Source organism: Buteo buteo, chromosome 11, assembly GCF_964188355.1.
Source record: "Buteo buteo chromosome 11, bButBut1.hap1.1, whole genome shotgun sequence".
NCBI classification, from domain to species: domain Eukaryota; kingdom Metazoa; phylum Chordata; class Aves; order Accipitriformes; family Accipitridae; genus Buteo; species Buteo buteo.
This window is the reverse complement of record NC_134181.1, coordinates 30,974,223-30,990,310: the sequence shown is the minus strand read 5'-3', so window position 1 is coordinate 30,990,310 and position 16,088 is coordinate 30,974,223. Positions and strand designations below refer to the sequence as shown.

General features: G+C 41.4%; 1 protein-coding gene across 1 annotated transcript; it reads right to left on the bottom strand.

Annotated features, from left to right (window-relative positions):
- Positions 1-975: 975 nt before the first annotated feature.
- On the bottom strand, positions 976-15,730 carry ANAPC5 (anaphase promoting complex subunit 5). Its single transcript, XM_075041333.1, has 17 exons — positions 15,477-15,730; positions 15,308-15,387; positions 14,351-14,460; positions 13,756-13,951; positions 12,491-12,557; positions 10,605-10,706; positions 9,243-9,433; positions 8,250-8,331; positions 7,403-7,492; positions 6,272-6,453; positions 5,656-5,791; positions 5,344-5,418; positions 4,424-4,545; positions 3,137-3,244; positions 2,462-2,609; positions 1,694-1,856; positions 976-1,297 (listed from the first exon to the last, which is right to left on the bottom strand). The coding sequence occupies exons 1-17, from the start codon at positions 15,678-15,680 to the stop codon at positions 1,083-1,085; spliced, it is 2,271 nt and encodes a 756-aa protein (XP_074897434.1). The 5' UTR covers positions 15,681-15,730; the 3' UTR covers positions 976-1,082.
- Positions 15,731-16,088: the final 358 nt, after the last annotated feature.

The window sequence follows — 16,088 nt, the reverse complement described above, 5'->3', positions numbered from 1 at the left end:
ACGCGTAAACTAGCACTGGACTACCCTCCTTTCAACCACATCTTAGACTTTCTCTCTTCCTGCATTACCTGGCAGGGCTCCAGCAGAGCCAGGTTTAGGTCTGGTCTTGCTTTCTCTTTGCTAACAATGCCACAGTTTCATCTAGTGCTTCCTGGCAGGGTATCCGTCTCCAAGAGTTTACACTAATGGTGTTCAGCTTTTATATAGTCACAAGGTGAAAGGGACTGGCACCCCCAGCCCCAAGGTTCACCCACAAAAGGTTTACACTCACAAAGTGCAACCCTGTCTGCCTTGAAATCCCACACTACACCTGAAATGAAATTTTCTTCCAAAATGAGGATCTAATTACTAGAAGTCAACAGCAGCATATTGGATATTGAGTTAGTTGTGATGTTCATTTATCCACCCATAAAACCAGAGCAGGTAAATTATACACAGCACCTACGGGAGAACACATACAATAAAAACATTTCAGCTGAGCTGGGGCTTTTGTTTAGCACTCTTTACTTTTCTCAGCCACTCCTTGCACAAGGGCACGTGTAACAACAATGCTGGGACTTTGCACCGTTAGACCTCTCCAACTGAATCCTGTTTTTTCCCCTTCTGCCAGCACCATCTGTTTCTACAGAGTAAACAGTGACTGTAGACAGGTTAAATGCAAGGACATGTTTTAAGTAAGACTCCCCACTCCATACCACTAAAAATGAGCACAAAGGAGCTTCGCCTACATTTTCCACTATTTTTTATACCCCAGCATTCATAAAGCCAGCATTGATCCTGAAAATGTCACTACTAAGAACAGATATTATTTCATCGTGACTATGCTACTTCCCTCTGCGTGTTTATAATGCAGTCAAGAGAGTCTTTTTTTCCCCATTTGATTCGTATTCTTAATTTCAAGTACAGAATAAAAGTGAAATGGGTGGAAACCTATGTCTTCCCTCAAATCATTACAAACAAAATGCAAGGTTGTTCAACAGAAGACCATGATTTATTGGCAGTTATTTTGAAACACGGATGACTGAATATAATAAAAAGACATTTGTAAAAAAACAGGAAAACAAATCTCATCTTTAAATGCGTCACTTGAAGGCATTGATTAAGGGGACACCATGTGCTGGCAGTTCCTGGTGCAACTGACGGAACAACATGGCACATTTGTTCCTTTCATGGGTCTTGCCTAGGGCGTGGAACAGCCGGGCTTGGAAATAGAGAACATCTCTGAGCTGCTCTTTGCTGTCCACTTTGGCAAAGTAAGTCTTGGCTTCATTTAGATTCAAGATAGCAGATTCCAAAGCTGTCGAAAAAAGGGGGACAGTCATATTTAAGATAATATCACAGTAACAACTCCAAGCAATATAGCTCAATTCTAAGGAGCCCAATTATAAATTCCTCAGCTTTTCAAAACAATTCGTGTCTTAGCAACATGGTCTTTCAGCTAGTTTCTGTTATCAGCCCTTGATGCAAAATACGGGTGTGAAAGTATGCAGATAAACAGGATTCCATTATAAACACTGCATCTGTTGAATAACTAACTCCAAATTAATTTTGCTATCTGATAACTAGGTAACACACTATTGTATCACTTCAACTTTTTTTAACAGTGATCACATAGCAGGACTCCAATATATACACTGGTTTGAACTTCTCAGCTTTTGAGTGCAGTTTCAGTGAGAATTACTCTTCACACTACCTTCAATCTTCTTTTGTGGAGCGTAGGAAGCTGCAGAAGCCACCTGACACTTGGCCACCAAGAACATGGCACAGCCTTTGTCCAGGACAGCTCCATGGGCCAAGACAGGTTCTATTGCCGTGTGCAGAATATTCAGGGCTTGTTCAGGAATGCCAAGGATCAGCTGAAAGAGAAATACTTACTGGTCTAATACTGGAATCCACTGGTGAGAGCAGCTTCTTCAGAGAAGACCAACATAAGCCACATCTGTTTCTAATAATGCAATGCGCTACAGACGAGGATGTAAATTCCCCCCCCCCCGCCAATCTTCTTTTAAATCAAAACTTATTAGTAGAAATGAGCTACCATCTGAAATGATTAGGCACGGCTTCTCCATTGCAGTCAGTGATGACAACCATGTCTCTGCCAGCTCAGAATAAACAATATAACTGAACTCCATTACAAGCATTATTTTTAATTCAAACACATGCCAAACCGTGCCATGAGAAAGCCAAAATACTAGCAGAAAAAATAACAACTGAAGCAATTAAGGCAGGCCCAATTTATGCTTGCCTGCTTAATTATATGCAATAACTGCATATCTTAGTGATACACATGAAACTCAACTTTTATTATTTATTATCAACATTTAGAATAGACTTCTTCAGAATCAATAATTTAATTCCAACAAGGTTGTGTTGTTAAATCTCACAGGAATAAAAATGGTATCCAGATCTCCCCAGAATAAATGTTGCCCTACAGCCCTGCAAAAACACAAATCAGACATACCTGGGAGAAAGCCAAGTTCAGCACAGTTTCAGAAGCCAAGTACTGTAGACTATATTCTCGAGAGAGGGCAAGAGCCTGCAGCAGGACAGGCAACGCTATGGTATGACATGAAGATCTCCAGTAGAGCTCTGCTATTGACAGCAGCACGCTAACCAAAACAGGGCGAAAGAATTACAAACATTTTCTTTTGAACACAAATGTCCGCTTATTTCCCCAACAATTATTCCATCCATAATAGTATTGATTTTTTTGTGAATTACATTACTGCATATACAATAAGCTTCAATTACACTCTTAAGAGGAGATGTCGCCAACATACAAAAGATTAACTAACACTGTAACTACTCTGAAGGTTAGCACAAAGGTACAACTACACACATACATTTCTATTTCCTGTTTATTTTGGATGCAGTGTTTCCCTCTTCCGTAAGTCTTCGTGGAACTTTAAAATAAGTTTACTACCTTTTAATTTACATATTAAAGATGACTAGGTTTCAATTCCACAATATTTCAAGGATTCCTCCAGACCGTGATTAATAAATGACATTATTTTGTAATCTCCAAATCATAGTAGGTAATCTGAAGACTAGGGAACTCTGAACACAGACAAATTGAAATGGCTGATTCTGATCACTGCATAGTGGCTTTAATACTCTGAAAATTAAACACTCTTACCTAATCACCATCTCGGTGTTCTTGATTTTCTGGCAGTGGATCAACAACTTCTGCAAAAGTTTGTGCGCCTCTGACATTTGATTTTGGGCTTTCAATACAATGGCTTTTCTGCCGTGGTAGAAAGAAAACATCACTGATTGTATTTTTATATTTTAGATACAATTCTGCTCTTCGGAACACAGTAAAATAGGTCTCTATTTTGTGACCTCTGTTTCTTGTAACCACAGAATGGCATTCTGGCAAAGTGTATGCATGTTATACACACCAGCAGGGGAAAAACAGGTATCTCTGAATCCGACTGGACAACTCACAGCAGAAAGGATCAAACTCCTAAAACAGCTTTAGACAGAAAACAGGGATTGCCAAAACCCAAGGCCAAAGAGACAGCAGAAGTGGGAGGGCATGCACACTGGAAAGCACAAGTAATTATTTGTAAGAAAAACAAGTATGAGGTAAAGTAGCTAAAATTGGCTTGAGCTAACAAGGATATGGAGCAACAGAGAAAAAGCAAGAACAGGGAAATAAGAAACAAATACCCAGCAGCAGGGGATGTGTACAAATGCCCTGAACCCAGACACCGAGTAGACTATTTAAAGATCAGGGAAATCACAAACAGTCCAATTCCAGAAGGACAAGCATCAGGTCCCACAGCTTGAATACTCATCTTCCGGCTTACTGGCATTGGCTATATTTTTAGGTGTTTTGCCTCACTGAAAATCAACAACAAATTGCTTTTAACAGTAAGCTGTTTTTCATACTCACCAAATAACAAATTTTAACCCTACCCATTTCTAACACATCATTCTCATTTAGAAACAAGAACCCATTAAGGCGAGTGAAAATCATATTGTTCCATTTTGTAGATGTAGAAACCAGGACACAGATGAAGACACTCAAGCTCTCTTACCATAGCAGAGTTGAGACTAGGCCCGAGATCCCCAGCTATTTGACATAAAATTCTGCTTTGTGCTTAGGTTTGAGTACAGTCACCACGGCAGATTTTGAAGAAGTATTTTGCGTTCTCACAACAGATCTACAGCTCTAGAATAACACCAACTTCAGCAGTGCTATTCCAGTTCTTAAAATGTCCAAAGAAACAACTAGACATTACTATTGCAGGACATACTCTAATGGAATAAGCACTACAGGTTAGACAACATGACCATAATTAGTTCTGGAAAGGGAAGAACATGTAAGCACATGTGACTGTCAGCAATTATTCTGCTAAATTTTTCATTATCTTCATGGGACACACCTGCAAGTGTATGCAGATTCATGATTTCTTACCTGTATATGCCTTCAATGCTATTAAGTGCTGTAATTCCTGCTACAAGAGAATCTGCTATATGGTATCTGCCATCGTTCATGGCTCTCTCAAACTGTATTTTCTGATCAAAGAGCATCCAAAGCTAAACAAAGAACATCCAGGAACAAGTTTTAGAAGTTGTGCCTGCTCATTTTCTAATCCCAAGTTAAAAGTTACTTTTTATTTTCCCCTATGGATATTTATGTCTAGACACAACTAACTCCACTGTCCAATTATCCAATTACTGGATTTACTAAATTACTGTCCTCAGCGGAAATGCTCAGGTCTGGATTAATGTTTCAATACCAAAGCTCACCTATTTGACTGCATTTTAAGTAAAAAAGCTCTTTTAAATCATTACTAATGCTTTGAAACAGTAGACCTGTTCTGTAATGAAAAGAGAAGGACCAAACTATATTTAATGGAATCTTGAACACGTCAAGGTAAATACTATCTTATAGACTCAAGAGTTAATGTTTTTCCCAGAGTCACACATAAACCAGCCTATTCTCTCAGTTATTTTGGGATTGTAATATGTCAAAATAAGTAGCACTAAACAAACAGAACTTTGAAGCTCCAAATCAATGCAGAGCATTTAATTCCTATATGTGCTTATGAGGGACCTGTATATTCCTCTGTCAACGACATTTCTACTTAAACAGCTTTTTCTTAGGAGCCTATGGTGAGATAAATGTCTCGCCAGTCTTAAAACAACAGAGGCTTCTTTTTCATGCTTTTGTAGAAAAGTTTGTGCTGCACAGCTTCCCGTGAGGTCATGAGCCAAGTGAAATTAGCAAATGTATAGCCCAAGGCAGATGGAGGAAAGAATTCAGATACAATGGAATTCAGATCCTGTTGTATAATAGTATATAATTTACAGGCTAAATTATAAATATTCTACCTGTGCATGCTGACTGTTGGGAGGGAATCTTTCCTTTAGGTGTTTCAATATTTCAGAAGCAGCTGCAAAGTATCCCTGTAACACAGAAACAGCACTCTGATTAACATACACTGGGACAAGCACCACTCCCCTTGATTTCAACACAACCTTCACAGAAAGAACTTGCCAAACAAAAACACTGCATTTTATTCGCCCCCAATACAGACATTAAAGGCAGAACAAAACACGAGTCAAGTCTTGCCTTCTCTGTCAATAACACCCACACATCCTCTCACCTAAATGACATTTTGTGCAACTAGCCATAAAACTCACCTGCTCTGCATGTAGCTCAGCCAGGTGACACAATACCACAGCGAAGGACTCTGTGTTATTCTGCTGAACGCCCACGTTCACAGCCTCCAGACTGTTCATGCTCAGCAGTGTTTGGGCTTGTTGAAGTGCCATGGTGCTTGTGCAAGAGAAACATCTTTTAGCTTTCAAGCAACAAACAACAATCATTTTTTATCTATGGTCTTGTTATGACAACAGTCTATGTTTTCTGGTAAGCCAGAGGCCTGGGGGAGAATGAAAACTTGAAAAACAACTGCCATCCAGGAACTCTGGACAATGCAGGCACACCAAGTACTACATACCGAAAGCTGCACACAGTCTAAGCACTGAGATGCTGAAAATGGGGGCACAGGAACAACTTATGATCTACTTGCCACTACTAAATGGGAACTCAATCTCTTCTCCAGTATGAGTTTTAAAGGAACACAAGAGAATGGAAATAATTGCATTCAGTCTGTACTGAATCACAGCCTGATTGCTTTATTTTAGTGCACTGGAGAGACACAGTCACTTGTTACACCTATATAAATAACTCAAAATGCATTATGTGCTAACAAGTACAGTGAGCTAACCCAAGAGTTCCAAAGAAACAAAATACCTGCGGCCATATAATCTCCAAATGGCAGTCTTCTGTGCTATACTAATATCAATAAGCTCTGACAAGCTGTGTTTCCAGTGCAACAGATCAGAATCTTTTAAGGCATCCATTAGTTTGTTGGCAGCCTTTCCTGCAAAAGCTCTTTGCTGAACCAAGGACTGTATTCCCAGGGAAGCAAGGTACTGGGAAGAAGAAAAAAAAAACTGAAACAACAGCACTGAAAGACAATAGAGTACAGGACAGTTTGCAAATTACACCAGAGCAAGAGTTCTAAACTAAGAAAAAACTCCCAAAGAAAAAAGAGGTGATGTTATTCAGCACAGACAAAGGAACACCGCTCCAGGCATTTCTTTAAATACCTACTTATGCACACCCACACATATGTGAATGCCATTTTGTTAGACGTGAAAGGTAATTTCCACTCCCCCACACAGAAGTCTTAAAGAGGATGACAGGACTTGTACCTGAATTTCTCCAATGATGAAACAGCTGTGAAAACACAGAGCCTTCCCTCCCCTTCCCCACCAAGTGGCCATGTCTGCTCTCACCTCCCAACATCAGCAGTTTAGTTACTCTCAGAACAATTCTCTTAAACAGATTGCAGATCTTGGGGAAGACAGAAGTAAACATTAACGGCCAAAAGACTGAGGGCACAAAACCATCTAAGGGGAGGGCTGCCTTGCAAGGTTTCACAGCTGGGACAGAGCCATACAAGTAAATGTGTTTAAAGCCCTGCCAGAGGCATCAGCACTGAGTTTTGGGAAAGGCGGAGGCATAAGAACCTCCCTCAAGCACCAGCAGATTGCGCTACGGGCCTAAGCCTGAAACGGTGCATGGGGCCACGCTAGTAGCCACAGAGTTTTTCTGCCTGAAAAACAAAGAAGTTAGAAGGAAAAACAGTGAGCCTTGCAATAATGCACTGGCATTAAAGCAACTGAACTCTGGTTTGTTAATATGAAGAGTAAAAATAATAGAAACAGCTAGATTTTGGAGTGTTAAAATAGATTTGTTTAAATTCAGTTACATATTTTGAACAATGCAGCCACAAGACCCAAAACCCTATCATGCACGCTCCCCTCGCCACATGTGATTGTCCTAGAATAAAGTTAAGGATAAATGAAATGGACTTACTGGCAAACCAAAATGTAAAGATTTGTTTACAGAGTGCTCCAGCAGAACACAGCTATCAAATATCTTCTGCTCCAAGATGTACAACCAGCTCTAGTAAGGGAAAAAAGTTAAAATCTCATTGCAAATAGCTAATGGCTGCAGCACTTTCAACTTCTCTTACTTTTTGCACAGAATGCACAAAAATTCACTGGAAATACAAACCACTCTTCAGAATTAGTATGATACTAAGGCAACTCCTATTAAATGCTGCACAGCAAAATACATCAAAAGTGCAGCTAGGGTGGGACACTGGCTTGACAGCAGTCAATGCTGGAGATTCACAGTAATGCACAGAAACCCCATTATACAGTTAACCGTGGAAAACAGTATCTCAAGAGTTTGATACCACTGATGCCAATTCATTATACCAATAATGCTAATTACAGAACAAAATACAGAGGAATCCAAGTCTTTCCCTCCTCCTTTCTGTTTGTTTAAAGGAAGGCTGATTACTCTTTGAGAATCCAACAGACAGTAAAGAGGAAGTTTATGAAATACTTTGTCTCTTTAAAACATGTAAGACTAAACTTCAAGGTTAGTACCGAGATCTTAGTACTCTGAGATCACAACTCCTGTTTAAGAAAGTAATCCTGAGTTGCAACAAAACCATCCCATGATCTCCCTACAGTTTGTTGCTCTGGGTGACCCACCTGCCAGAAGCACCCCACTGTTGGACAGTCATATTTAAATTACTGATGCATTTGATGAGATACTACTGTAAGAGCAGTTCTGCAACAGTTCACTGAGCAAAGGCTCAGATAACAGAGACAAAGGTGACTTAACCCTCATTTCAACACAGCTACCTTACCAGGCAGTGCTGCAAGCAAACATGGTCGTTAGACTCCTGTGCAATTCGGATGGCTTCCTGAAGTGCAAGTTCAGCCTGTTGGCTATCAGCAAACAAAAAGGGAGAATGTATTGGTACTCCCACAGTGCTTAAAATATAGCATTATAATACAGAGGTATATTAATCTAAATTATGCATATTGCACTCAGAAGATAACTGATTTAACAGACTGCTGAGAAAGCCTGTATTTTCCTCCTAGCACTTCAACAATATATTCTATTCTTGAGGATAATAAGCAAGATGGCATCTGCAAGCCACTATAAAAATGCAACTGTAACCCCTAAGTGGGCTTTCAAACCCTGTACGTGCCAATGTGCCAAGTTATTGTTTGTACAGGGGCAACATTAAGTATCTGCCTGTGCAGAAAATGTTGTTGCTCTCAATTTTGCAGATGTCCTTCCCATCTCCAGTCCTTTTACATGATGCATCCAGGCAGCAGTCAATAAATGCAAACCATATATGGAGATGGGTAAGCCAGCTTTATCAATAAAATAACACCAACCCCTATGGCATTTTAAAACAAAAAACAGCTGAGATGGCTTTTTTTTTTTTTTTAATTATTCTTTTTCCAGATCATCAGCTCTATGTTGATTTGGATGTTAACAGAAAACCAACCACACTTTCTTGGGAATATAGCTGAAAACAGATATTCATGTCCACTGACCTTTCTGAGGTCATGGAAACATAGCAATTGAGAACCAGACACAGACAAATGTCAACTCTTACCCAGCTGTAGATGGCTCAGTTATATGGAAACCAAATAAATGTCAAAATAAAACCAAACCAAAACAAATCAAGATTCCAAGAAAATCCCAATGCAACTATAGCTCTTATCAAATTACAGAAAGTCCCTTCTTCTCCTGAACAGATTTTCAGAATGAACAAAAGGTCTATCAGCACTTACGAGATGCAACAAGATGAATTTTAGTTGTGCAGTACAATATATTAACTTACTAATGGCCAAACCGACAGTGCAGTGCAGCTAGATTCAGAGCAGCGTATCTCAGACTCCGACCATAACCTTCATCCCCATTGCTTTTGCTTTCTGCTCCAGTGAGAATTAAACGGTCAAAATAATGAAGGAGGCTGTGTGTTGAACTGAAGACATCTTGCACTCTGAGACTATTTAAGTAGCTTAAATAATGCTAAAAATTGAAGAAAAATCAGCTTTAACTATACAGAACAATTAAAACAAAGGTTTTGTTTGTAAATACTATATGTATTCTTGCTGGGAAAGGTTGCCTAACAAGTGCAACCATGAAATACCGTATGGCCAGGAAAGCGCTTGATCAGAAGTTGCAGCGATACTGATACTACCCGTGCAGAATTCCTGTAAATCTTGGATAAAATTGCTCTTTTTCCCTAACAGGATCTTCCAAATGGTGTCCCATAGGCCAAGGTCTGGCCGTCAGAATTATCCCACCCCATCTGAGACCTCTACACAGGTAGAATCCCTGTATTTATGTGCTAAGCGAGAGTGGGAATGGAGGCATGACTCCCACTGTGTCTGCACTCAGGAAGATACTCAGAAGCATGAGCACTGCTTCCAAATGCCATGCAGATAGAAAGTAGATGCTAAAACTATGTATTTTCTTCTTGGCATGGAGACCTGGGCAGGACAACACTTTATGTCAGACAGACAGAACACTGGAGAGGACTTCTGCAGTTGTGAAGTCCAGCCCCTGCTATGGCAGCCCTTGTCTCCAAACGAGAGCAAGGAAAATCCTGTCTGCCTCAGCCCAGGGCTACTGGGAGGAAGAGTTAGAAAGTAAGGCAGGAAAGAGCTGACTGGGAACTCAGGGCACTTGCTCAAGAATAAGTTGTTGAGGAACAAGGCAAATGCTCACAGCATAGGTCTGGAACCAACTCTCAATGTGAGTTGTCTGTTGCTTTCAGTATAAATTGCTATTAAGCACCAGAAGTAAACTGAACACCAGTAAGCAAATCAACAGATATTGCACTTAATACTGATTTTTAAACTATGGGAGTATGAAGCCTGAAATTTCTTAGGAAAGCATGTGTAAAAAGAAATAAGTTTTAGATTTAGTTGAACAAGAAGGCAATCACATAGTCCCACCAAAATTAAGAGGATTATATCCGTACATAAAGCTAGACATGTGGTTAAGTATTTAGCTTAATTAATGTTTCTGTACCTTCAGGAGTTTCAGTCTGAATTACTAAACATTTACATGCAACTTACTCACATTTTTATCATCTGCTTGTATTTCAATATAGAATAAATTACTCTCAAATAATCCCATCCTAGAGTTAAGAAATCCCTTTACAACCATTTTGGATGAAGAAAAAGATACTTACTGCTTCAGCAAAGTCTGGATTAAATTTTAACAAGTTGTTCAATTCCTTTTGTAAAGATGCTGGAGTAAGAGCCTTTGTTTCATCGTTCTTTAATAAAGACGCCTGGAATAAATATTGAAAACTAAAAGTAAGATAAGTAACTCAAACTGGAGGGTTACAAATATATTTTAATACATGCTTGTCAGTTTGTTATCTGCTTGGAGAGAACATTAAAGAAGATTTTGTAACAGCTCTGTCTACTATGACACTGAAACATCAGTGGCAGTTTTATTCTATACTACATTATAGCATTCACCTTCCAGAGATCAGAGAGACCAAGTAAAAGAAAAGCTTATTCAAAGGTACTTAAAGAATTCTGTCTAAGTTTCTCTTTGAAGAACTAATACAACAGATCACTCACTGGAATTGCATTTATCTTCTCACAAAGAACCCAGGAAACTAAATAAAAGTAAATCCATAGTTTGCTTCAGCAAGTAGATCAATTAATAAAAAATTACAACAATCTAGTTACTAGAATAAGCATTACTGAATACTGAATAATAAAAAGACTTCAAATTTCAGACCCCTCCTAAACATTCCGATTCCCACATAATATTCTAATTAGGAGGGGAAAAAAAATTATACATACCAGTAACAAATACTCTACAAAAATCACACCAGCTAAAAAACACAGTATAACAGAACACCACTGCAGTTTAAATCCATACCCTGACCAGAACACTGCAGTCTGTCTCGTCTTCTCATTCAACCCCATTTCTAACTTTACTCCTGGATAAGGGGTCCCCTATTCCGCATGCGTGTGTTTATGGAGGTTGAAGCACCAGCAACTGGAGCTAGATCACAGGGGTCTGTCTGCCTGTGGTGCCAGCAACTGGAGTGGGGACCACAGGGCGCAGAGGTCCGTGTGTCTGTGGTGCCAGCAACTGGAGCAAGTGAGAGCGTGCATGTCAGCGGGTGACCGCTGGTGAGCTGGACTAGGCAGAAAGTAGGATAAGCAGCTTGAGAGCCAAATATTGAAACAGCCATAAGACTGGGCCAGATATGTTTCTCTGAACGAAACAACTGGAGGAAGTCCAGGCCAACCAGGAGGTCCCAAGCCAACCAATGGAGAGACTGTGGGGCCTTTGGGTCAACTGAGAGATCCATTTGTATGCGTGTCATGTCTTTCTGTGGAGGCAACTGGAGACAAGACAATCCAGGGATCAGTTACTTGACAAACTGAGTGTATAAGCTCAGTTACTGGTGGAACCAAGAGAGAGAGAGCACGTGCACACAAGAACGTACATCTGTATATATTTCACACTAATGGACCTTCATCCTCATCAGCTGGAGAGGGGAACGGGATAACAGGCAGCATGCTCAGCTTCAATACTGGTTGCACTGGGGTCATGGAGCTGCAGGAGCCTTGCCACGATCAGGCTACCAGATTCAACAACTCCTAACAGTATAGAGCCTAATGGGACTGAGAAGTTGCTTTGAACTTTTAAAATGTATATGAAACTTCACATATTATACGTATTTTGTTTTTTTAGCAAGCTATTATAAGCATGCAGTGCATTCACTGACATTTGTGCCCATCTGTATTTCTGCTCCATTTTGTATTTACCAGCTGGAATAATCAACAAAACTGCACATTTCACAGACATCAAATCTGAGGCGAGTAGTCAGAATGGACATGACCTTCCCAGAATCAAATACCATCATATGACGTACATGTCTAGATAAAACACTTTTAGCCCCAAGTGCTCATACTGAGCAACTACATGCAAGATATCAACAAATCTTTAACAGATCTAAGAAAACATTGTGTCTGACACTGTGGATAAAATCGAAGGCAAAATTCATGTTATGGATCATTAAGTCAACTTTATTCAGAAATAACATACCTGCTGAGAAAGAAAATACTCTGCTTGTTTCTGGGAAAGAGGCCCACTGCAAGATATCTCTTCTTCCCTGATAAGAAGCACTCTGGTTAGAAACAAGGGCAATGAAATAGAATACAAGGAAATACATTTTATCAGACACTCCACGCTTTTGCTTTGTAAAGTTTTATGAGATATTATAGCTCAAAGCATGAAAGGAAACTAGAAGGAGACAACTTAATGAATAATGAAATCTGCTACATCGAAGTTAGTAATTCAAATTATTTCACACACTTTAGTTGTAATCTTCAACCTGCAGAGACAGTAGTCAATATGAATGTTACCCTAAATACACATGAAAACCCAAAGAAAAACAGCAGACAGAAGAGTTGAGGTTGACATATTCAAGTGGCTTTGTTCTGCTTTTCCTTTCTTCTGAAGATAGTCACAATGAAATGAACTGGCACTTTGGCCACATACATCACTCCAGAAAACAGCTGCTCTGCAAGAGCAGACAGAAGTTTATTCCATGGAAAGACAGCAACCACAGCATACAGGCACATTCCAAAAGCTGTTAACTGACTCATGCTGTAGCAGAGCATGCACAAGCACAAGTTTATATAAAGACTGTTTAGAAAGTACGTTTTAAATATATGGATTCACAAAATGCTTCTAGGATTATTCTTACAGTGAAGCACCTCTCTACTGGGTGAAAAGTGTCGGTATTTGCTTCTCATTTTTGATGTAAATAGACATGAGTTCTTTTATTTGGAGAAGGGCGAAAAGAGAAACCAAAAACATTGCTTGTTGGAAGCAAGAGTGACCTCTCCAACAGCTTTAGCACATCACAGACTAGCACAACCAGAGAAGACATTCAGCAGCGGGCTGTACTGAAGGAAACTGTGGGCAGCATCTGGCCTTTAGCCTGCGATTCCCTAAAAGGATGGGGTACTGGCCATCTACAAGACACGGAGCAGAACTGTTGCCATTTACAAGTGTTACCACATGGTGGCACCAAGGAAATGGAGAGGCCACCCAGCTCTGCCAGTGTATGAGGCTTTAAAAAAAATACAAGATTACAGTACACTACATCTCAATATCACAGCTGAAGACATTAGTGATAGGACATGCATGGGGCCTAGATGAGCATTTGTGGAGTCTGGGAGGTTTAACAGGAGTAGCATCTTGAGCTGGATGAAGCTTAAGTTTACTGTGATGTGTATAGAAGTAATCTGAAATAAGACTAATTCTCTTAAGAATTGGGAAAGACTTTAATATTAATATATCACCTTAAAGGTACATCAAGTTCTTCTTTCTCCATTTTCCCCTCCAGTTCCTCTGTATTTGTCAGTTCCATATCACTCTCATCAATTCCATTTTTTTTCTCATCGTTTTGAAAGTACTGCTGAAGTGCAGTGTAAAGTTTATAGACCTGACTAAAAGAAAGCTTATTGTATGCCAAGATCATATGGCGCAGAAACAGACCTGCAAAGGAAAACATCTGTTATGACAACTGTCTGTAAGGGTGCTGTTTCAGAGAGGAGACTAGAAATCGTAATAAGCAGAAGCTTAAATCACATTAAATTTTGCTTAAGTGTCTCATCTCAGCCTACCAATTGATAAAAGTCAATTTTGCAGGGTGTAAATCTGGTATTAATTAGTGGCAAATCTCACAGACTATCTGATCACAGAAAAATCGCTAAGATCAGTAAGAACTGCACAATACACAAAGTTATTGGTTAATATGAAACATCTGAGCAAGAGAAAAGTCATATTATGCAATCTCTACACCTCCCCAAAAAGAAAAAAAAAGCTGTATCCTGAATGAATTACATCAGTGATAGATAACACATCAAATATAGTGTATGGATAACAATTAGTTACCTACTACACTTGTTTTATGAACTTCCGGCTCTGTCCCTGTAAATGAATCTGAAAGGTCATCAAAAAATTGTTCCATATCTTTCAATTCTCCTTCTGCCATAAGTTTTAACCTAAACAGGGAAAGTAAACCACATTTTTTTTTTAGGATATTAATAATATGCATCAAATAAAATATTCTTCTATTTCAGGTATAGATGAGTGAAGAGAAACAGAACCAAGTGGTAGCTAATTCATGACGCCCAGACTTTTATACACATGAGCCAAATCGAAATATATTGAATATTAATAATAAGCAAAATAATAATCAGGTTTGGTATTTTTTTTCCGTTTTTTAAACAGTTCTTTTAATAAAGAGAACAATTAGAAAGTATTGTTATTCTTTCGGTGAAACAATTAGGAACCCAAAATAGACTGATTTTTTTAAACTGTTGCTGTTTAGCGAGTTAGCTTTAGTGAGTTAGTTAGATCTGCCGTATCACAGCAACTTTAAAACTCCGACGCTTGGCTTGTGTGCCTTTCAGAACGTATTGACGAAAACTAAGAAAACTGTAGAAGTACATTTTTGCTCCCAAACGTATGACATTTTAACTATACATTTAGACATTTCAGAGCACTTCTTCACAGAGATCAGAGTAGATATGGGTAGCGCAGAGCACGGATGTAACAGCTCACCCATCTTTCACAGAAATACTGGCTGTGGCGGTGGAGTTTTCACGTTTGCAGTACAGGATACAGAAACCACACGAGGGAAGGGATGCACTGAACGACGCAAGCCTTTCCTCGGCCTCCAGCCGCAGGGAAGCCTGCCTCGCTGCGACTTCGTGCCTCCCTCCACAGCGGGGGCCGGGGCCGGGGCCCGACCCTCAGCTGCTCTCCCCTCGCCTCGCCTCGCCTCGCCCGATGGCAGGGACACGGTTTAAGGGTTTCCCGAGGGCGGGCCGCGGCCCCGGCGCCCACCTGATGTGCACGGAGCTGGCCAGGTGCGAGCAGGACTCCTCGATGGCCTTGAGCAGTCGCGACAGCGGCATGTCAGGGCCCTGGGGAGGAGAGCGATATGTCGCGACAGGCCACAGCACAAGCGGCCCCTTGGGGTCGCCTTCCCTCCCCCTCGGGGCCCGTCCCCGACCTGCAGCAGCGGCAGCAGTAGCCGGTTGAGCCGCCGCCGCTCCAGCAGGCCGAGCTGCGCGCCGGCGCGGCCCAGCTCGCTCAGGAGCACCAGCAGCGCCATCTTGTAGGGGGTGACCCAGTCCTTGATGCCGAAGACGTTGGCATGCACCACGCCGTTCGTCATCATCGGGTTGAAGTAGAGGCTCTCGTGCACGCTCGCCATGGCGGCAACCGGCCGCCACCGGCCGCCCGCCCCGTCGCCCGGGAAACCGGGCTCGCCCGCCGGCCAATCGCCGCCGCCGTCTCCATGACGCGAGCAGCGCCGCGGCCAATCGGAGGAGGGGCTGTGCGGCGCCACAGCGGGGCCGGTTGTCGGCCCGAGCCCAGGAGAAACGTTCCGGGGAGAGAAGGATCCGCGCGGCGCCGCCTGGAGGTAAGCGGGCGAACGGCGGGGGCGGCCGCGCAGGGCGGTCGGGCGTGCTGCGCTGCACCGCACCGCGCCGCGCCGCGGCCGTCCACCAGGCTGTGGACTGTGGCGAGCTACGGCCAGCGTCTTGCGTGGGCTGAGCCGCGGCCCGTTAACAGCCGCAGGCCAGCGGCTGGTCACGGCTCCTCCACTGACACCGGCCTC